This window comes from Strix aluco, chromosome 14, assembly GCF_031877795.1.
Source record: "Strix aluco isolate bStrAlu1 chromosome 14, bStrAlu1.hap1, whole genome shotgun sequence".
NCBI lineage: Eukaryota > Metazoa > Chordata > Aves > Strigiformes > Strigidae > Strix > Strix aluco.
The window spans coordinates 10,464,284-10,485,796 of NC_133944.1; the positions used below are offsets into that span (position 1 = coordinate 10,464,284).

General features: G+C 40.0%; 2 protein-coding genes across 8 annotated transcripts; one reads left to right on the forward strand and one right to left on the reverse strand.

Moving 5' to 3' along the window:
• Positions 1-577: 577 nt before the first annotated feature.
• Positions 578-18,546, reverse strand: TK2 (thymidine kinase 2). 7 transcript variants are annotated; one of them, XM_074839868.1, is made up of 10 exons: positions 18,416-18,546; positions 17,331-17,368; positions 15,531-15,605; positions 14,061-14,114; positions 12,441-12,530; positions 10,867-10,940; positions 5,336-5,424; positions 4,956-5,035; positions 3,616-3,696; positions 578-3,233 (listed from the first exon to the last, which is right to left on the reverse strand). In XM_074839868.1, the coding sequence occupies exons 1-10, from the start codon at positions 18,519-18,521 to the stop codon at positions 3,135-3,137; spliced, it is 786 nt and encodes a 261-aa protein (XP_074695969.1). In that variant the 5' UTR covers positions 18,522-18,546; the 3' UTR covers positions 578-3,134. The 7 variants fall into 7 exon arrangements, 6 of the variants coding, with proteins under 6 accessions (XP_074695969.1, XP_074695968.1, XP_074695971.1 ...); XM_074839867.1 differs by lacking the exon at positions 18,416-18,546 and adding an exon at positions 18,181-18,362; XR_012625124.1 differs by lacking the exon at positions 18,416-18,546 and adding an exon at positions 18,181-18,362 and having other exon boundaries at positions 3,089-3,233; positions 3,616-3,722.
• CKLF (chemokine like factor) lies at positions 18,432-21,484 on the forward strand. The gene is made up of 4 exons (XM_074839875.1): positions 18,432-18,579; positions 18,681-18,839; positions 19,443-19,538; positions 21,078-21,484. The coding sequence occupies exons 1-4, from the start codon at positions 18,520-18,522 to the stop codon at positions 21,180-21,182; spliced, it is 420 nt and encodes a 139-aa protein (XP_074695976.1). The 5' UTR covers positions 18,432-18,519; the 3' UTR covers positions 21,183-21,484.
• Positions 21,485-21,513: the final 29 nt, after the last annotated feature.

Here is a 21,513-nt window from a genome sequence, read left to right on the forward strand (position 1 = left end):
CAGCACTTCCTACAGGCTCTGCAGGAGGAAGTGCACTGAAGAGAGATGATGGATTATTTCCTGGTGTTAGCAGTAGTTTTGTGTGCTAATTAAACTGGTGAAAACAATTTTCAAGGTTTCTTAAGACCTACTGTTTTGGACAGCACTTCTGAAATGTTTAATCAAACAAGGAAGATCTACTAAACATGCTTCCCATGATAGAAGAAAGTACACAAAAGGCCAGGCTAAGAGAACGCAACTATTGAATGTCTATCTTACTTCAAATCAATTTATACGATGCTCCCAGATTTGCTAAGACACCTTGACCAGGACTTGCATGGAGAAGAAATCATCTATTCATATTAAGTATGTAATAAAGAAAAGGCAATACAGAAGGAAATCACTTTTCACACATACTGCAGTTTAGATGTGGAACTCATTGTGACAAAAGTAATTAATACCCACAATTTTTACTCATCTCCTGTATTCCTACAATATACTCCAGAATAGCCAAAACGTATGCAAAACCAGCTTTGTATGGTTCAGTCTACAAGTATAGGCTACATCCAACTTATAGACCACATCTTAGAAGCCAAGAGAAGTGGCAAATTGTTTTTATTATCCATTCCACTGGTACTGAAGTTCAGTCTGCCTACAGAAACAAGAGTACTTCCTATGGTATTTTGGAACTTGCTACTCAATTACTGCTTCTTAGACAATCATAAAATAAAATACGTATCAGACTAATGCTGACTGCCCTTTTTTCCCCTCCCCTCATCAACTGAGAGATTTCAAGAAACAAAAGCAAATAAATTCCAGGCTTTAAAACAGCTATTTATGATTACTGTCGTATTTTTACCTACACATCTATAGCAGACTGTAAACATTTTACATTTTTGACACATAACAAGCAACCTGTTTGGTTTTGTTCCAAGTATTCATTAAATACCCCAACCCTCCTGTACATTAAAATCTATACATGAAATTTAATAGATACCAAAACATAAAATAAACATGCTCTCTATAGCCATTGCATCTGTAATTTTTAATAAATAAGTTATATAAATTATTCCTTTATATTCCATTAGAGTTATGAATATCAATAATCTCCATCCAAACTACTGTTTTGATATATTAATGGGGGGGAAATCTGACGAAAAAGCATAAATTTCTTTCAAAAGCTGAAAGGTAACAGTGAGATTCTTAGCACTGTTAAGATTCTCTGTACAGAACAATTAAGTGATATTTTCTGGACCGTGTGCAAAATATACATGCTTGGCTTCTACAACCCATAATAAAATTAGAATTAAGAACAAACTGCAGATGACTGAACTTCAAATTTCTAGAACTATTTCCAAAGAAAATGTTCTTTTGGTCTCTTACAGAAGAAAAAAATTTTAAAGTTTAACAGAAGGTTTTAAGAATAACTACTACCCCCCTACAAAAAAGCTTCAATAAGTAAGATAATTACTTAACACTCAAAAATCTTATTTTTAAGCTAGAATTCTGAAGATTTACAACAGAACAATAGAATGGCAATACTGGGTTCACAAGCTTTAGTATAGCAATTTAGTACTTCACTAGGAAATGCTCTCTCAGTGCACTGACCATTAGTAAGTTGTACTGATTTGGAAAACCAAAAAAATCCCACCAGATGGAAGTGACAAGAAATGAACTGCATTTCCTGACTTGGAAAACGGTGCCATCATTTCAATACAATGATTTTTAGGCACACCACAAAACCAGCTACCACAAAGCTACAAATAAAAGCAGTGAAGTGATCTCCAAAAGTAATACCATCAAATCCTGTTCAAAATCACATGGAACATGGAAAAGCCAAGTAACTGGACATTTATATCCTCCAACAAGTTACAGACAAATGTCTGTAATAAGTGATCAAATACTAACTGAAGTCTTGGATGTTAACCATTTTTAGGAGCATTCACTACAAAGCTATGGCAGATGCTCAACTACATTAATATAAATGTATTTTAAAGCACTGTTAACTTTGCTTGCTCCAATTACACCAAGCAAAACTAGTACAGGAAAAAAAATTACATACTGTACTTCAGGAATCATTCCCCTCAAATTAAACAGAAAAAGTAACGTGAAAACAGTCAGACTGCTGCATTAAAAAGATTATCTTGAAGACAACACTCAGAGAGTAAACCAGAAATTAAGGGCAACTCAACACTTTAGCTAACAAGTGCAAGAATGAAACCCCCACTATTTTCTCTACTCTCTAAGTACCTGTAAGTCACAATAAACCAATCAAGATAAAAACCCAAAGAACCATCTGTATTTTTCTTTATAAAACCCCTACAATCGAAGAATCCAGAATACTTAAGAAATCAATTAATTCTAGGGTTTTTAATAACCATTTCAAAGGAACAACAAATACAGTTCTGTGCACCCTGTATTTTTACTAGTCCTTAACTCAGCCATAGCAGGGCCAGGGATTTCAGGAACACTACAGAGAAAGAAGCCATTTTAAAAACCTAGCTTAATAAAAAGCCTCAGAGCCCTTCTACAATCACTTACGAACACTTATTATTCTTTTTTTGCCATTGAATTCAGTGGGACTATACTAGTGCATAGTTACTTCAGAACTACAGCTATATTGTGATTTCATGTAAAGCAGAAGAGACTTGCTGAATCCAATGAAACTGCACTAGTGTAGGTAGGATTAGAGTACGACTCCCCATTTCAACTTGAAAAGACCTATTTAACAAAGCTACTTTGACTTGATGCACTTCATTTGCTTCCTCTAATAATAAAAAAGGACATTCCACCTCTTGTGTGGAACTATTTCTTTCAAATTACAAAAATAGGGTTGTCTTTGGGGGGAAAAAAAAAAGAAAGAGCTTACTTATAGGAAGCAGCAGTGAAGTGGGAAATGGGAGAAATAGCCCTATTTTAGCTGAATAGAACTGACATAGTAAAGCTGATGGAGAACCTAAAAACATGAAAGGGAATTGGCTTGTATTCTGTTTATGACTTGTATCTCAACATTTCACAGCAGTAAGTCCACAACATTCTACAAAGCATAATCCAAAAGCAAAACCCATTATATTTAGAAATACTAAAAATACTCAAAATTGCCCCCAAATCAGACTTCATAAACATGTTTTTTACAATACAATAACCGCAGACTTCTATAAATGGTGTTGCATATTGTATGGGTTTAGTATTTGGTCCCGGTTTTCTTCATACTTTTCTATCATTTTCTGCATGTCATGGTCAGCTCCAATAACCTTGAAAAGAAGAACATGAACATTAGAAATAACTGACACCATAAAATGTGGTTGCTTTTGAGCAAAATAGAACAGGACTACCACTGAAGCCAAATCAATATACAGATCTGTCCCATTAGCTTTCTGTTCAGAATTTGGCATTCATTGAAAAGCTGCATGTCTGATCCTGCAAACAATCACAGTGAACAGACCCTCAAATTCCACCAAAGAGATGGTTACGCTATACACAATGGATAGCTGTAAACATTTTTCTGGAGTTTTCCTTCTCCAAAGGTTATTATAAAAGCAGATTTATTTACTTTTGCCACTAAATAACACCCTTAATATCTGAAAAGTACAATCCTCCATATGCTTAATTGGTTATAACTAAAATGATACTCACAAGCACTGGGCAGGAAACTTCAGACAGTGTATGTTTAATGAGCCAATCTTCATAGAGCTGGTGAATAGCTTCTAAATATTCCTAGGAAAGAGGCGTTCAAATAACACCTATGCCCAGGGATGGAATACACATTGCAATTTTTATGCATTTGGTAAGTAGTTAAGAGCTACATATAAAAGCCAGCATCAGGTATTTCCACTAACAAAAATGAAAAGCATCAGAAGGTTTCTGAGAAAAACTAATTCCCAGTATAAGGTTTTACTCCATGAAGAACCTCAAAGACACAGCTTACAGGAACACAGGGCTTTCAGCTCCTTTTAAGATCAAGAGCCATGTTTCTCTCCCATAGGTATAATGTGGCTCAAGACTTTACAGAGAAAAATGTAACAGAGAAATAAGGACAAAAAGGGCAAGACTGCAAAGAAAATGTATTGCAGGCACTTTTTGTGTCAATACATTTTCCTAAAATTCCCAGCTCACCTTCTCCTAACTCTGACTCCATTTCCTCTAAAAGCACTTCTGCCTGTCATCAACTATTAGGTTTTTTTCATGGAGACCACAACATTTTTCATTCATAATTGCTCCCCCCCACCCCTCAGTAGAGCTGCAAAGTAACACAATGTCTCTTCATTATGGTAAGAATTTATTCTCTGAGGAAAAATTTCACATGGCCCAAAATTTAGCTTTTTGCATATGTCTTCAACTGACAATTGCTTCTACTGAACTACCCAACGCTAAAGATACCTTATAGTACATGGTATGTCTTCTGCAACTACATTTACTTATGGTTAGGCTTTCTTTAGGAGAAAACTTGTTTAATGAAGGGCCATTCTGTAAACTGTGACACAGAAAGTGAGCATTCAATTACTACAGCTTATTTTTAAGCAGATTCCCACACTAACAATTTTCAAGAAGTTGCTTCTTTTCAGAGACTTTTCATACATACACATCTTGGTAATAGCAGACAACAGAAAGTGCCCACATAAATCTTCAGCACCTGCATGCACAGGTATTTGTGCTTCAACTGGGTGCTTTTATGCCGTTTAATGATACAGAAGCAATTGCCTTTTTACATCTTCAAAAACAGTTGATTAATACTTCACCTAAACAGTCACCTATAGTACACTGATTACTAGAACATAACACTTGGAGAAGTCAGTGTGCATGATAGATCATTTTTTTTAAAACAAATCAAAATTAAATAGTGAAGTTTTAGTCTGCAGTGGAAACAGCTGCACCACATTTTGGCAATACACTCAGAATATGACTTTAGTATTTAGATTGGAATCATTATGTTTTCAAAACTCATTGTAACCACATATATTGAAGGAACTCCTTACCAGAGGAATGATCTTTTCCTCTTCCCTGCATCTTCTCTTTAACCTCTCATAACAAACTTCAGGAGAAGTCTGCAGATAAACTGTCATAACAAAAATTAAAATAGTTATGTTCAAGCTTTAAAAGCAAAGAAGAAATTTACTTCACAGACTATAGAAGGAAAGAATCCTGACTTGAGTACCACCACTGAACCTCCCCTTTGGCATTAATGTTAACCAGTCCATTGAACCATCCACAAATTCATGCTGTCTGATGCTACACATTGCAACCACTATTATACTGAATAATGTGATTATTTATGACCCAAGAAACAAGATTTTTTTTTCTACAGTAAGGAAACCCACCCACAAACACACCCCTCCAGATCCCATCAAAATTTTACCTATCAAATCAACCGAAACATCAGTGTTGTTCTGGATCCAGTCAAACCATTCAGTTAGGACAACATAATCCACCTCTGGCATTTTTCCGCTGAATAAAACATAAAAGTCATCACTCACTGAACAGCATGCACAGATCAGTTCTAAACTTTTTTTTTTCACCTGACTAGAATTACTCCCCATTTACTCTAGCATATGTGAAATGAAAAGACCACCAATATTACACCCACCCAAACTGAAGGCCTCATAAAGCATTGTTTATACAATACTAACACAAAGTTTCTATTATTAACAGTTACAAACATTAATTATTTTTCCCACTACAGTTAAAAAATAGTTACTTGGTGACTAAGAAGAAAAAACTTGACCACATCAACATTTATACAACAACATATTAGTGTCAATGGTATTTATTGTTCAAGTTCTTAATATCAGGATCATTTCAAATATATCTTAAGTATTGCAGTGCATGTCACCAGAAAGGCTTGATTTACGAAGCAGCAATTAATTACAGAAGTCATAGTAAAGAGCAGTGAAAAACAATGACACAGTGTAAATAAAATTTACTCCCACTGTAAGAAATATTTGTGAAAAGAGTAGTGAAATATTCAGCATGCTTAATCTAAACTCTGTAGTCAGAGAACACAGACAATATTGGCAACAACTGTCCCAACGTTATCTCAGTAAGAATAATAGAATATCAAACAACTCATGAAAAAGGACACGTTAAGAATCACACACTATGCTTTTACTAGTGTTGGAATTTTCACTTATTACCATATTCCTAAATAGTCAAATATTACTAGCTTTACATTATTCTGTCTTCAAAACTGGTGATAGTAACACATACTATGCACACTTTCCTAAATGCCTCTGCAATAGAAAAATAGAAAAGAGATGGGGTCGAGGCTCCTGTCCTCTCCAGCTGAATGACTAAGACCAGTTGCAACATTTTAAATACCGCTGAAGAAAGAGATTCCAGATTTCTAAGCCATTCCCCCGGCAACGTGCTTTGACCACTGGCAAAATGGAGTAAAGATAATCCAGAAAGATATATCCACTTAAGTATGCAAGAAAGCAAAATCCGTATTCATACCACCTCTCTTCTTTATCTGCCATCCAGCTGAATATCTTGCCTCTCAAAGCACCCAAGAAATGAGATAACACAATTCACTGCTATTCTTCAATCATATACATTTCTGGGTAGCAGGCATATACATAAGCCAAATACTGATTGTGCTACTTTTCTCCAAAATATATGGGAAAAACAGGAAGGCCAAAAGGAATTAGAAATAAGAAAAAGCACCACTATTCTTACCCTAAAAGACAGCTACATCCAGGTCAAACCTGCATTGACCTGCTCTGCAGACAACATGCCTTTGCCTTCCCTGTGTCAGTGGAGTCCCCTGGATAATCCTGTGAGGATTCTCCATCAGGTTCAAGATCCATAAAGAGGCAGGTAACGTAAAAGGCACAAAAGGGCGTTCTCATTTCCAAAGTTTGCTGACATTTGACTTCTACCAAGTAAAGTTTTTAGTGCAAAAGTTAAACACGAATGGAATGAGCTTTGTATCATAAATAAATATGAATTCAAATGGAACAAAGTGAATTGCTAGTGCTTACCCTATAACATATCACGCATACTCACGTGCACGCGTTTTATATTCTTCCACAGTTTTACACCTAACGTGAGCATGTCTTTCAATGCTTAACTCAGATGTGCAATCACAGTAAGAACTTGGACATTCATGCATATCTCTGCATGCCAGAGAAGCTCACAGCAATCGCTCACAATTTAAGCCTTCCCCATCGTTGTAAATCTTACTCTAGTTCTCTCTCTGGGAAAAAGCCTGCAAAGCCAAAACACAAATACTGAGTGACACTGGATCAAAGAAGAGCTGGTATTCCTGATGTTCCCACAGCTCTTTATCCCCTGCTTAAACTAATTATTCTCCTAAAGGAGAAGAGCTTGTGTAGACTAGAGATAACAAGAGATTCTTCTCCCTCCTTTAAGACTGGGACCCTAAGCAATACCTTCTTTTACAGAAAAGAAAGCAGAAAATAACCTCTGCTCTTTGCAGCATGCTTACCCCATTCAGTCCAAGTCTTACTTTGAATAAAAAAGTTCTAATTCATTTTTACATACTTTTAATGGGAAAATGCCTTCCATACAGCTATTTAACAATCCCTTTGCTGAAGATACCTGTTGAATAGCTTGAGCTTGAGAGGTGTTTTTGATAACATTTTTATTTTCAGCAAAATTTAAAGATATGTCAGGTCAGTTTTGTCTTCCAGACCTTCCATCAGACAGGCATAATTAACTTTCTGCAACGGGCAACCTCTCTTGTGTTCTCTCCATAATTTTGCATGCTGACTAACCTACACAAGAATTAGGACCACTCCCCTACAGAGACAGGAGATTCCTTCTAGGAAATAGTAACAAGGAAAGAAAAAGCCTCTGGAGGATACAAAGGAATTTTCCTTTGCAAAGTCTGTGTAGTTACAGAATGGTTTTTAAAATTTTCATGGAGCAGCTGAATAAAAAAAACCTACAGCATGGGAAGCAATCGTTTTAAGTTATAAGGCCTTTCCCCTGCCACAGGACACTATTATCCTTCTACATAAAAGTATCAAGTGTAAAGTTTCTATTTTTACTTTGTTCCCCTGATGCTTAAGACACCATCTTCTCATTTTTAGCCTTTAGTTTATCCCCAGCATTTTTGTATCTAATTATTCTTTTGTTACTATAATCCTGCAATTTCAGTAACTCACATTTTGTGTTTGCACCCACTGTGCCCATAGGTGCCAATTGTATTCTCACAACTTTTCTATACAAGTATGTCAAGCTGGTTTTGCCTCTTTAAACAGGCTTTCCATTCTTTTGATCATCCCAGTATCTCAGCTTCATATCTGTTTCAGTTTTCATTCATAGATCATAAATGAGCAGTTAGAAGTGTAAAAAGTAATGTTAAAAAAGCTCTCATAAAAGCTGTGTACAAAAGCACCAATATTTCCATCCCCCTCTCCTGAAAGCCCTTTGCCAGATACTTCCAAGAGTTATATTTACTCTTCTCTGGACTACTCAATACTGGCATTATTTTGTGACCAATTTTTAACTAAATAAATAAAGATTCTGCTTTTCAACTTACAATCTTTCATTTTAAAGTTGAAACTTCTGTTGTCAGTTCAACTGAATGATAGAATTTATTAGCATACTCTCACCCTGTGTACCAAAGCATCAATCCAAAGGGTGATCCAACATGAGTAACCCCCTTCCAGGCTGATACATCCCCTTTCAATATCTCACTTCAATGGGAATTCCCATCACGTTACAACACCAGCTTCTGCACTTATGAATAATCACTCATGGAAGTCTCCCCAAACCTCCTTCACAAATACGTAACTTCGGTTCAGACTGGTGAGAATGCCTTCGTTCAGGTGGAGGAGGACATTACAAAACACAATTACCAGGTAAGTCTAACATGCTGTGTTGTTGGTCGCTGACTACATTTTTGTCCAAAGCTTGAATTATTCTTTCCTTCTGTCATTTGTTCTGATGCTGTGCTAAATACTGAGGCAGATGAACAAACCTGCAGTTCCTAAGATGACTTTCCCTACCCCCTAATATGGGCTCTAAGTCACAGGGGTACTGCCTCTACATTACAATATTTTCTCCTAGTGTGAGACTTCACGTGCTTTCAGAACTCTGAAATGGACTGTTTCTATTACCACTGTTTCCATACTCCCATTATCATCCTGGGTTTTTTTATATGCAGTTTTCTTTCCTGTACACAGAAGTATTAGTTTTTGAGACAAGCCTAGATGATCTTTAAAGAACTATGACACCTAGGATAGGGCAGTGATCAAACAACATGGAGCAAAGCTATAGAACTGCTTGCCATAGGACCTCCTGGAAACTAAAGGTTTACACAAGCTTAGGGGGAAACTGGACAGGTTCATGGAAAAGAAATTCCCTGTGGGTTACTACAGAAAAATCACTGCTGAATAAGAAAGTCCCTAAACTGTAAGTTACTGGATATAATCAGAAATTATCATACATGCTTACCCTGTTCTTAACAGGATACTCTCTTTTCAAGTACTTTTGGCCATGACTGGAGTCAGGATATGAGGGAGGACAGATTTACTTTTTTTTTGTGTGTGACTCAAAACGGCTATTTTCATCTACTCCAAATTTTTCCTTGTTTGATTTACAATCCTTTTATACACCCTTATATCATATTTTGGTTTGCTATTGGTAGCACCAGCTGGCTTCTAGCTTGCTGGAACAAAACAAAGCAAATGCCTTCTGTCCAACATTAAAAAGATCTGAAGGCACAAAACATCTTAGATGCCCTTAAAAATGTTATTACAAAAATAACATTTGTCATAGAGTTGACACAAGCAGAATTAGCCTCATAGCAACAAAGTTCTCAGTCTTTGGGACAAAAGCAGTTTGTCTACAATAAAAAAAAAAAGTCAGTAATTAAAAACGAGAAAGACATGCCAGTACATTTGCATTGTATATAGACTGGGATAAATAACGTCTTTCCGTTTGCCTCGTATCTTACTGTGTGTCTCTCAACTTTCAAAGCAGTTCCAGTAACAGACTAGGAGCTTATGTAGCACGGATGCCATCTTGTGGCATGCAGCCATCCTCCCTGCAGACAGGGGCAAGAAACTGGTTTTGTCCCTTAAGACCACTGAGAAATCCATTAGAACAACAATCTGTTACAAACACTTCTCAACAGAAGGTCAGCATTCCAAACAAAAAACAAAACAAACCCACCCAAATCAGTGCTGAATACTGCGTTCTTTTAGTTCGTATGGGATGGGCAAGTTACACATCAGACAGGTAATAAATGCTTCTTCTATTTCAGGCCATATCCACCAGAACAAAGTAACCCATGTTAGGCCCAACTGCTCTGCCTCCGGCCCCAGCACACCTTGGGGTGGGGACCTGATTCAGAAAGTGACATTTAGAGACAAACAGCTCTTGTTGTTTCTTTCCTCACTAGCCTACCAAGGTTTGCAGCCTGTTTTGATCCTATGAATCCTGATTCTAAGCAATAGCACATGACGCAAGTTCCTGCTTGTCACTCGAGTTCCTGCTTGCAAGGAATGCCAATCCCTGCTGCTGGGCTGGATAACGCTGTCTAGTGCTCTGCCTCCTACAGTGTTATTCTTTATGTCCTCATGGTTTTCTACATCCTCAGTATGCGTTTGCTTTGATTTAAACAAGACTTTGTATTCAGCTGGAGAGCAGATAACTTAAATAAACAGTGTTCTAAATAATAACATGTTCTAAATACACAAGAGCACTTCTGGAAAAGGCTCTTGCCTGGCCCATGTCCTACAGGTTTTATTCTACCAGTGGGTAGCACGACCCGTACAACACACACTGCCACTCCAAGACAGAACCAACAGACTTCACAGACCACTTCAATGAAAAGTACCAAAGAAATCATCAGTCAGTTATATACATTTTTTAATCTAATTAAGCCAAGAAAGTAATTTAGAAAACCATATTCCATACCTTCGATACAAATTTTCTACAAAAATGTATTTTGCACTGTGAATTGATCGCTCCATCATTCTTACCGGGGAAATCTACAAAAGAAAACTTGTCAGTCACTGACTAGTTTGCATTTTTCAGCATGCTTGTTTCTTTTCAAGCTCATATTACACATCATGTCCTTTACATTATGAAATACATAACACTTTCAGTTCTTCCGGATCTTGTGATAAACAAATTTACTGGGAGGGTGGGAACCACAAAAACCAAGTACTCCTAATCTTACTTAGGTCCCTGCATTATTAAACACTGACATAACTAATTTGTTATTCATACGCAAGTTTTGAAGGTAACTGGAGAAGCATTAAACTGAGCAGCTGAAGTTAACTAGGGCTACAAAAAAGCAGCAATCCATTTCGGATTTGCAGAGCAACAGGAACTAATGCTTCCTGAACTGTTGCCACCTTCAGGTGTGTTACTGTCAACAGAACAGGCCTAACATCAGAAAAACTATAACAAGAAAACAGAACTTTTAAAAGAAATAATTACAAGTGACAAAGGACTGGCCTTATCCAGTCTTGCATGTGCTCAAACAGAGCTTCATTTGGGAGAAGAGAGACTCTGGACACTCTCTGGCCCCTGCAGAGCAAGGCAACCCTGGCAGAGCTCTTCCCAACCAGGTATGCTGCACGTTAATGACCACAGAAGCAACAATTGCTCCAGCAAGGCTCAAGTGCAAATGACAGCAAAGCTCAGACTGAAATGAAGGGAAAGCCTCAGGAATTTCTGAATGAACTTTTTCTGCAACAGAATGAGATTTCTATTATCTTGGAAAAACACCTCTTCCAAAAGCTTGTATGTGCAGTATCACTACCATATGTCGTACTTTTGAAATTTTGCCCTGACACAAACTCAGAAAATGTAATGCAAGAACAACCATTAAGATGTAAATGTGCCACCTAAGATCAGATCTTGTAATCAGGGAATGAAAGATTTAGCACAGAATGTAACAAAAGGTGTTTGTAGGAAACAGAAGTGAACAGATCTTGATAAAAAGGTGGACTGTGTGAATCGGTATAGAAAAAGAAAACATTACAAGAGAAAAATGATGCAGACCATCTGAAAAAAAGCAATAGAAAATTTTAGTGGTAGTATTTTGGATAAACACAAGAAGCAATGGCTAAATCTGTGCCAGACAGCATGAAGCAGTAGAACAAATACTGACACTACCTTTAAGATTACTTAATGTTTAGCAAAGATTTGACATAGCTAAATTTATACAGACACCAATTACAGACAAGTCACTGACGTGCGATGATGAAGAGATTTGCGCAAGTCTAGCTCATAAGGGTGGTGCAAAAACAGCAGTATTAGTTTGGGGAAGTAAAAGTTCTGAGCAGGTAGGAGGCAGATGTTTTGCCCTCAGAGTACGTGTTGAGCGTATCAACAGTGTCTTTGCACCATAAAAATTCATACTCACTGCAGGAACAAAGAATGCAAACAGCATCTTAACTTCTGGATACAAGGTTAAAAATATTTATTACTCATAACCACATCTAATTCTTTTTTAAATTAAAAGAAAAATGTTTACTTACCATTGGTCTGGTATGCTGCTCCAGCATTGTCAGCTGTATGTAAGTCTGTAATGTTATCCCCCATCTTGACGCATCTTGGTACATTAAGCCCTGGGGTCAGAGATAGAAGCAAGACAGACATTTTTGTTAGGTCAAACAGCAAAAAAAGGGAAGTTGGGTATTTAGCAAGCTTTTGCACTACAACAGAATTGCTAAAAGAAGTGCACTAAAACAGCTGACACCACGCTTTACAAGAATTAAGTGATCATTTGCTTTCCACAATGCAGATGTAAGAATTACAGTCCTGGTCTTTAAGAGACACGAAGTGGGGCATTTGGAATGCTCGCTGAAGTCAACAGGAATTAGTTACTCTGCCCTGAAACAGTCAGGACCAAGGCACAGCTCATTTGAAACAGTTCAAATATATTTAGTAATTAAAAAAAACTTATCTGCTACTCTATTTTGGGGCAATGACAGACTCTCAGTATACCCAGTCCCTAAATGCAGAATCCAGAAACACATATATGGTTCCAGTAAGTATGTTCTGGGCCTCAGACAAGGTGTCTTTTAACACAGAGAACTGTTCTACCCAAAGGATCCTCAAAGCAGTTCTCAGATCTTCCACTCTTTTTGACTGCTGCGATTACACACACACACATACACTTAGAAGCAACAGTCTATCCTGCAAAGGAGAGAAAAGATCTGACTCAAAACATCATTCAGTGTGTATTTGCCGAGGTGCCAAGCTTTAAGGCAGCAACGTGGCTTCAGTCCACAGATCTGACCTCCTCCTTTTCTCCCTGCCCAAGATCAGAATGAGAAAGTATTCCAAAGTGCACAGATTGCTGTGATGATATGCAACACAGACAAGCACGCCCTATACCTTTACTAATTAAGAAAATAAAGCATCAGCAACTCCTAGTAGGGAGAATTTACTTTTGTAGAGGACCTATGATAGCAGTAATGGTATCAAACACATGTTTGGGCACATGTGATTTGGGGTGTATCCACACCGCTGTGTCGACAGCAAATTCCACCTGAGCTTGAGCAGAGATCCCCATCTCAGGCAGCAGGGAGGTTTTTGCAATGGAGGTGATCACACAAGCAGTGAAGACTGACATCAGAAACCACTTCAACCATGCCAGCAAAAGCAAATCTGCAGACGTAGTCACGGCCCTGACTGCTGTCTCTGGGCACCGCTGTGACAAACGGACGTATGTGCAGGGAATGGTTGCAAGACACTGTGACTTCCCAAAAGACAAGAGAAGCTCTCAACACCTCACAGGACTGAATTTTCCTTCTCTTCAGCAGTCAAACAATATCGAGCCCTCGCTGAGTGACCTTCCCTTCTCTGAAATAGGCATAAGTAGATTTAGAAACAACTGTCACACTCAGGGCTTACCTTTCACACCCAATAAAAGACCCAGTCCTTGCCAAAACCACATTTTATATGCAATGTTTCTATTACGTGCACGTCTTAATCACAGTAAAAGATCTTTTGCATTATGGAGCTTTATTTTTTGCTGTATGAGATTATGACCACACCTTTTGTAACAGTTTTGCTAATTGGTAAGAAGTCCTCACGCACGTCTTTCTAAAAGAACAGTAACTGTAGTTGTAGATACAATTTCTGCCACTTACCAGGATATTATGGCCACGAACATTCCTCCACTTACTCACTGGTTCTGTCAAAACCTTGTTAAAAAGAATTACTCCATGTTAAACATGTTTAGATTCAAAATACTTAATTTGACCCTACAAGTCTACAACTATTTTTAATGAATACTCATTCAGTAAGTCAAGAGTATTCAGGATTTACACTCATCCCTCTTCAAAAAACAGCACTGAATCCTGTAATACAGAAGGTAATAATGAACACTGCTGAAGAATAGAGAAATATCATTATACGGTAGCTTTTTAGCATTTTCAAACCACCAAAATAAAACACTGGATTGATTACCTAACAAGCCTGGATATAATTTCCCTTTTCGAGACAAAATCAGTACCATGTAAGGGAAAGAATGGCTTAGCTGAGTACTGATTGCATTTCAATGACCTGCTCATTCCCTCACAAATTAATTTCTCAGAGAGTAGCACTTGTCAGCAAAGGAAAAGAGGATCAGACTACTATCTTACTTTTCATTTTATTTCTGTGATCTAACAAACAAAATGTATTCAAAGCTTTTACAAAATTAATCAAAAAAGCCTCTACCCTGAATAGGTGAAATCACAAGAGACCTAACTGGTTCAAACAGTGTCTAAAACTTCAACCATACTGTAGAGCCAGGCCTAAGAGAACCTGATAAGCCTGGGAAGTTAACTAGCTTTTCAAAAAATGTTGCACTGTATACAAATTAAAGTTTGCTGTCCTTTGGGTTAATAGTTATTTATTCCATAAGGATAATTCCTGCTAAATTACCAAAAAACATCTGGCAATCCAGCATTTCTGTGAGGAATCCTAAGACTTATCAAACGTGTTCCCAGGTCTGCCAGGAAAAGCATTAATATCTGATGTGCACAAAAGTAATTGCTCACTGAGGTTTGATCTTGATTTTGTTTAAAATACAGTAAGTCTGCCCTTCCCCTAACCTTGCTCTAAGCAATATGAAATCAAATACCATACCAATCTAAAAAACCTCCAGAAACAATTCTAACAGATTTTTCACTTTTTAAAAAAAGCCGTCCATGTACTGGGATCTCACTTACATGACATCAGTATCTTTACATGATTAATTCTTTGTCTTTACTTTGCTGATTACAAGACAGAACTAAGATTTAAGTGACATGAAACAGCAAACACACATGCCCAAACATGCCCAACCCACGGGGGCTGCTGTTACTTTACAGAGGTACAAACTCTAACCCACAGGCCTTACTGATATTTTGGCTTCCAGTACTGTATCACATATGATCTAAATATCTCTTCTACAATTTGAATATAAATAGTTGGGGGAGGTGGAGGTGCGCCAGTAAGCGCCCTGGCTCACAACCTGCTGCTCCTTTCTCATTAGCCTAAGGAAGGACAAACACTTCTAAGTTAACCGTCAGTTTTGTCAACACAAGCAACTGCTTAATGATGTAAATAAAGACAAAGAAATGTACATCCAGTACCTCAATGCTGGTAGTTTGTGCAAAATAATCCAGGCATGTTGTTTTTCCACTTGCAATGTTCCCCTCGATACATATCTGATGAAAAACAGTATCACCTTTAAAAAACATGTAATCGCATGGTAGTAAACTGCATATGTAAAAATATGCTCTTCCCATATCAAGTATACTATTTCCTTATAAAGTAAATAGACTATTCTATAGAAAGACACTGGGGGTCAGTTTGGATTTTGTGACTCCTTGCAGACCACCACTTTTTCTGTCCCTGACATACATATACCGACTGTCTCTGCACCAGGCACAGGGCAGCCTTTTCGTCCGGTACCCCTGCACTCAGCTGCTGAAGTGCTAAGGCTTGGACAGCAGGCCCAAGCCAGAGTTGACCTGTAGATGAATCCTGTATATTTTATAACTGATAACCACTGTGCTAGTAGGTATTGTACTAAGTTATAACAACCCACTTATGCTGATGTAAAAAGTGCTAAAGCGTTGAAATACTGAAGCCTGAACAATAGGCCCCGAGCCGAAGCTGCTAACTTAGCATGTAGTCATTAACAAAATATGTAAGGCTCACCAGTGAAAGATGCAACTTACACAGAATATAATCAGTAGTGAGGATGAAAGGCCGAGAGAATGTATCCAACTCCTTTCTCAGCCTTATTCACGGCTGAGAACCCAAGTATTTGGCCTTGTTGGAAACTCCCTTGGTTTCCCCCCACTCCCCAAGCCCTGGCCAGGTGGAAATCCAACAGGAGAATGAAACCCTAAATTTTCTGCTCAAAACAAAGGTGCCAGTTATTCTGGCTTGCTGATCTCTAGTATATAAGGCTGGACCCGCTCACAGTGACTTTGGCTGCCTTTGGCTGCCTCACCTACGGATGGGCGCATCGCGTAGGACTTCCCGCTTGCCAGGACAGGCTCTCCAAATCCTCGCTGTAACCGGGGCTGCCCAGCGACTGCGGATCTGGATGATGGTAACGTATGCAAGTGGTGATGGATCTTTCTTAATCACTATTCTCTCTCTCATGTAGTAATGATTTAATGCATTACCCTGTATTTTCTTATTTGTTTGCTTTAAGTGCATTATTCTCTCTTTTCTTACTGCATGTTTTCTGTATTACTCTGTTACATTATTTAGCTATCACTAGTAAAATACACCTACTCTTTTCACTCTGGTGTCTGAGTTTAATTGGCATCCTTAATCAGCAAAACAGCTGCCTGCCCCAGCTCCTGCTCCCACCCCCGTCCCATGGCCCCCAAGGGTTTCTGAGGGTCACCACATCGGCTGCCACAGCTCACCTCAAAGACACCAACCTAACTTCCAACTTAAAATAAATGCCAACTGACGTAATAATTTCAGCATCCATTCAATAGATAACTTAAACCTTAAGATGCATTAAAATTTTATTTTCAGAAGCCTGCACAATTAAAATAAACTAAGAAAGTTTTGTTTCAGTTGTCTTAAAATAATTTATAGCTTGAAGTAATTAGATTCCAAATACAAAAAAACACACCTCACAAGGCAGGGCTGTACAGGACAACTGCAATGCTACACGTGCAACAAACTGACACGCGTCCCTACACACCACCATGTGCTTGCACAACCCCTCACGACTTCACTGCAATTTCCAGAACCAGGCAAGCGTGGGTCTGCACTGAGCAAGACCCAGGACAGACCCACCGCCTGGACACCGCTCAGTACAACAGCCACGTCCGATGGCTGCCAATATACACACGCTCAGATTAGAGTAAAATAAGAAGTTGCACGTTTTACAGAGTTTTCTGAACAAAACACATACTTACAACTGTCTTTCTGTCATCTTCTTTCACCAGATGTTTATCTAGATTAGAAATAAACAGAAGTTACAACCAAGAAGGAGATCTTCATAACTTAAGTTATACTGAGCCTTAGTGTGAGCCCCTGCATGAAGTTTTTAGGCTCTCTATTGCTTATAGTATGAATATTTGCTAAATTTCCAATCTTTAAAGTTTTAGGTAATCATTAGGTCATGTAGTAGACATGTTGTGGCACACACTGACACAGTTTTAGCTTAAGTTCTCCACTGTCCTTGACACTACAAATAGCCAAATGGTAAGTACCTACACTCTCCCAGCAAGTTTTTGTTACACTTACTGCTCCTCAGTCAGCTTCCATCGGGGAAAAACTTAATTTTGGAAAGGCCAGTCATGGTGTGATGCCCACTGACTTTGCAGGCCTAGCTATAAAGCTGGGTAAGAATCAAGATTTTAGATCACCTCCAAGAATTCAGATGCCTTACATCTCCGAGCTGCCTACATAAAACCTGTGCAAGCAACGCTAGGGTTACTAGACCCCTAACAAAACCAAACACACGAAAAAGGCCGTTCCGGTACCGGGCACTGTCAGTGAGGGACCCCGAAGATTATCAGGGCCGCGACGTACAAGAAATGGGAAGCAGCAGGCTCGAGACTCGGTGGCTGCTCACGTCAGGGCAACCGCCGCTGCGGAACCGAAAGAACTGAGCAACGCCCCCCACTTCCCCCCGCGCCGCCACCGCCGCCTCCCGTGTGTCGTGAGGGCAGCGCCGGGCCGGGGCCGCCCGTCGCCCCCGCGGCCGCCGCTCTCCCGCCTCCCCGTCCAGCGGGTTCCCGCCCCGCCGCCCTCCGGGCTTACAGCCGCCAGCGCCGCTCGGGCCGGGCCGGGAGCGCAGCGCCAGGCCGCCCGCCGAGGAGCCCGCGGCCGCGCCGCTCGCCCAGGCGGCTCCCGGCGCGCCGCTCCTCCGGCCCCGGGCCCCGCGCAGCGCCGCGGGCCGCGCCCAGGCCGCCCCCAGCCGCCACATGGCCCATCCCCGCCGGACCCGCCGCCACCGGCCCCGGCCCCGGCCCGCTTCCGCCCCCTGCGCGCTCACTTCCGCCGCCGGCGGGGCCCGGGGCGGGGCCGGCCCCAGCCCCAGCCCCCGCCCCGGCCGACGGTGCGGTAGCGGGCAGCCGCGCCCCGTCCCGTCCCGCCGCCATGGCGCTGGACAGCGGCTTCCCCCGCTCCCCGCGGGGCGCCGTGAAGATCGCGCGCGCGGTAGGCGCTGAGGGGAGCGGGGCGGGGCCGGGCCCCTGCGGGGGGTCCCTGCGCTCCCGAGCGGGCGGCGGCGCTCACCCCTCCCTCCCCTGTCCCCTCAGGTGGTGGCGTTTGGCGCGTTCCTCTGCTTCGCGGCCTCCCGCGCCCCGGGCGCGTACACGGCGCTGGCCGGGCTGGAGGCGCTGAGCGCGGCGCTGCTCCTGCTGCTCTACCTGCTGCAGCTCGACGCCAAGACGGGCCGGTTCTTCTGGCCACTGGCTGTGAGTACGGGCGGGGCCGCGCAGCCGGGGCACTGCCGTTCTGGGATCGCCCGGCCGGAGGGGTTAGCGTCCATCGGCTCAGTCCGTGTTTCTGGGAAGTTAAAAAAGCAGTAGTTCATTTTTGGGGCAGCAGTTTTTCCCAGCGGAGGTGGCGGTGTTCTTTTGCCCCGGTTTCTAAACAGCTGGCTGACAGCCCTTAACATCCCTCCTGTAATGAGCATCATTTGCTTAACTTTATAATACTGTGCTTTGCAGCTTTCACAGCACAAATTAAATGTATGCTTTCACCTAAATATTAATGAGTTCTCCTCTTACCTCCCTTTTTTAAATGTATTTGCTGCTTTACTCTGTCAAGCGTAGCCAAGTTGCATAAATTTGACTGCCAAAAAAAAAAAAAAGGGTAAAATGAGGAAGTGTGACCACAAACACTCTTCAACATCAAACCACTGGGTGTCACTATCGATCTTACGTGGATATTACCGTAATTCCATTTTCATAGTAAACGAGCAATTTTTAACGATTCATACAACATTGGGAGCTATTCATGTTCTTCTTCAGGCATGTATTGCAAAATAAATATTTTTCTTCCACTGGCCATTTCAGGACGTTTTCAACTCGGTGATTTCAGCATTGTTCCTCCTCGTTGTGTGCCTGTTTGCAGTAATAATCAAGACCAACAAGGGGACACTGGCTGGAGGAGTAAGTAGGAAAATAATTAACGAATGTCAATTCTTACAGTAGACATGAAAATGACTGTCACGGAAGAACGAATGCAGAAGTCGCAAACAAAAGTGAATACACATTCAATGTATCTCACTAAAAAAAAAATCCTTAAATCATTAGTAATGCAAAGATATTACTAGACTTAGGAATTGCTACAGAGAAGTACTAACACTGTAAACTCCTAGAGTTTAACTAATTTGAGTAGCCTGCATTTGCTTCCATAACCTGAAACGCTGGGTGGGAGAATCCATAGCTCTTTTAGGACTACCCAGTTTGGTTACACTGTTTAAGAAGAAATGCCTACAGTCCTGCCAGAAAGAGTTGAAACTTTTTAACAGACATGCTGGTACCTCCCTCCTGATACAAACTGAGAAATTACAGCAGTTGAAAAGGTTTTTTCATACTATGATTGTAAGATTTTTGTGTACTAATATCAAACCAGTTTAATAGTTTAAGTAACTGGTATTTTTAATTCAAATGAAAACTAATTAACATTAATAAATGATAAGGGGGGAAAAAACCTCTAGTTGTACTTCAGGAGATGTAAATACATTCACAAGATGAGCTAAAATGTGACAAGCAACCAAAGGAAACCCAGAACTTGCCACATGAGTTTTTCAAAATCTGCTTAAGAGACGAGGTGGAAAGCTGATGTCTTCGTTGGCAATGACATCCTAAGCAAAAAAGAAACTTTCTGATAAAGTGACTGTTAGAATACTAGAATATAAGTTATATTCTCAGTTGTGAAGTTAATAGAAATTAAAGTAGGAAGAAGGAGACTAAGAAGGTAGCTTGGAAAACAAGTTTGGGCAGAACGTATGAGATCTTCAACGTCAGGAGAAACAGAATTGCCCCTAGGCCTGCACTCGGCCTTGAACTGTGCCTGGACAGCTTGCCTTAGCATTACTCCCACTGATCAGGTAATTCCATTTTAAAACATGCTTGCAAAAGAAAAATTTGCGGGCATGTGGGATCGGGCTCAAGGGCAAGAGCTGAGCAGGTTAACTCAGTGGCTGTTTTGCAAACACATTTTCCAGCTGCCTGCCTCAAGTTGTGTATTTTTTAAATACTACATTTTCGTGAATTTGGAATATGTTTCCCATTCAGAGCTCCAGAGGAGAGGAGCACTACTTTTTTCCTGCTAGGCTTGTTTCTACAGATGTTGACTTTTCTCCTGGCCAATACTATTAATTAGGCAGTCCTTAAAGAGACAGAAGGGTTTTCATTTAGGATAAAAGCATTGTCTGGCATAATGCAGCATTAGCTTAGCTTTCAAGGAGAACACATCATCTCCAGGCTTCACACAAACATCAAACAAAGCCAAGGTGTAGGCTGCTGTATGAAAGGCTGATGGGATTTAAATATGGATGTTATTTATCAGCTGTCTTGTATCACACATATATTTAGAAAGCCAGAAGCAAGTTAGGAAAATGTGTTTACTGCTGCTTTGAGGAACAGTAGATGAGTCACTACAGTAAAAGAGATTCTGTGGGGGAACTAACGTTGTTTTTATAGGTGCTTGGTCTTGTATTGCTTGTTCTCTGCATTGTCGATGCTGTTCTTCTCTCCCAGAAGATTAGCCTTGATAGACCAAGAGGAAGGACTACTCCTGCGAAATAAAATCACCATTTTTGTAAAACAACAATTTCTCTATGGGTGACCCTTTTACTGTTTCTCTTTTAAACAATTTGTATTTTCATGTGTTCACCTTTGAATTTCCTGTGCATTTATATACATTTTTGCTAGTATTGTTCATGAGTTTTCTTACCTTTACAAATGTAGTTTCTGTGTTGCTGTTTCACCAGTATAATGGAAATCATGGAAAATCGTCCAGTTTTTCTCAACTTAATTAGGTTTTCACCTGTATGAAAATTAATTTCATAATTGCTTTTTTTTCTGTAATAAAATACGAATAGGCCTAAGTGCATTATTTAACTTTATTTATTAAGTG

Excerpts from the sequence above, each read along its gene's own strand:
- TK2 (XM_074839867.1), bottom strand. The coding sequence starts at position 18,346 with ATGTGGCGGCTGGGGGCGGCCTGGGCGCGGCCCGCGGCGCTGCGCGGG. Across the intron at positions 17,369-18,180 it reads CCCGAGCGGCGCTGGCGGCT|ATAAACATCTGGTGAAAGAA; the intron begins GTAAGCCCGGAG and ends TTTCTAATCTAG. Across the intron at positions 14,115-15,530 it reads CACAAACTACCAGCATTGAG|GTTTTGACAGAACCAGTGAG; the intron begins GTACTGGATGTA and ends CTTTTTAACAAG.
- CKLF (XM_074839875.1), top strand. The coding sequence starts at position 18,520 with ATGGCGCTGGACAGCGGCTTCCCCCGCTCCCCGCGGGGCGCCGTGAAG. Across the intron at positions 18,580-18,680 it reads CCGTGAAGATCGCGCGCGCG|GTGGTGGCGTTTGGCGCGTT; the intron begins GTAGGCGCTGAG and ends CTGTCCCCTCAG. Across the intron at positions 19,539-21,077 it reads AGGGGACACTGGCTGGAGGA|GTGCTTGGTCTTGTATTGCT; the intron begins GTAAGTAGGAAA and ends TTGTTTTTATAG.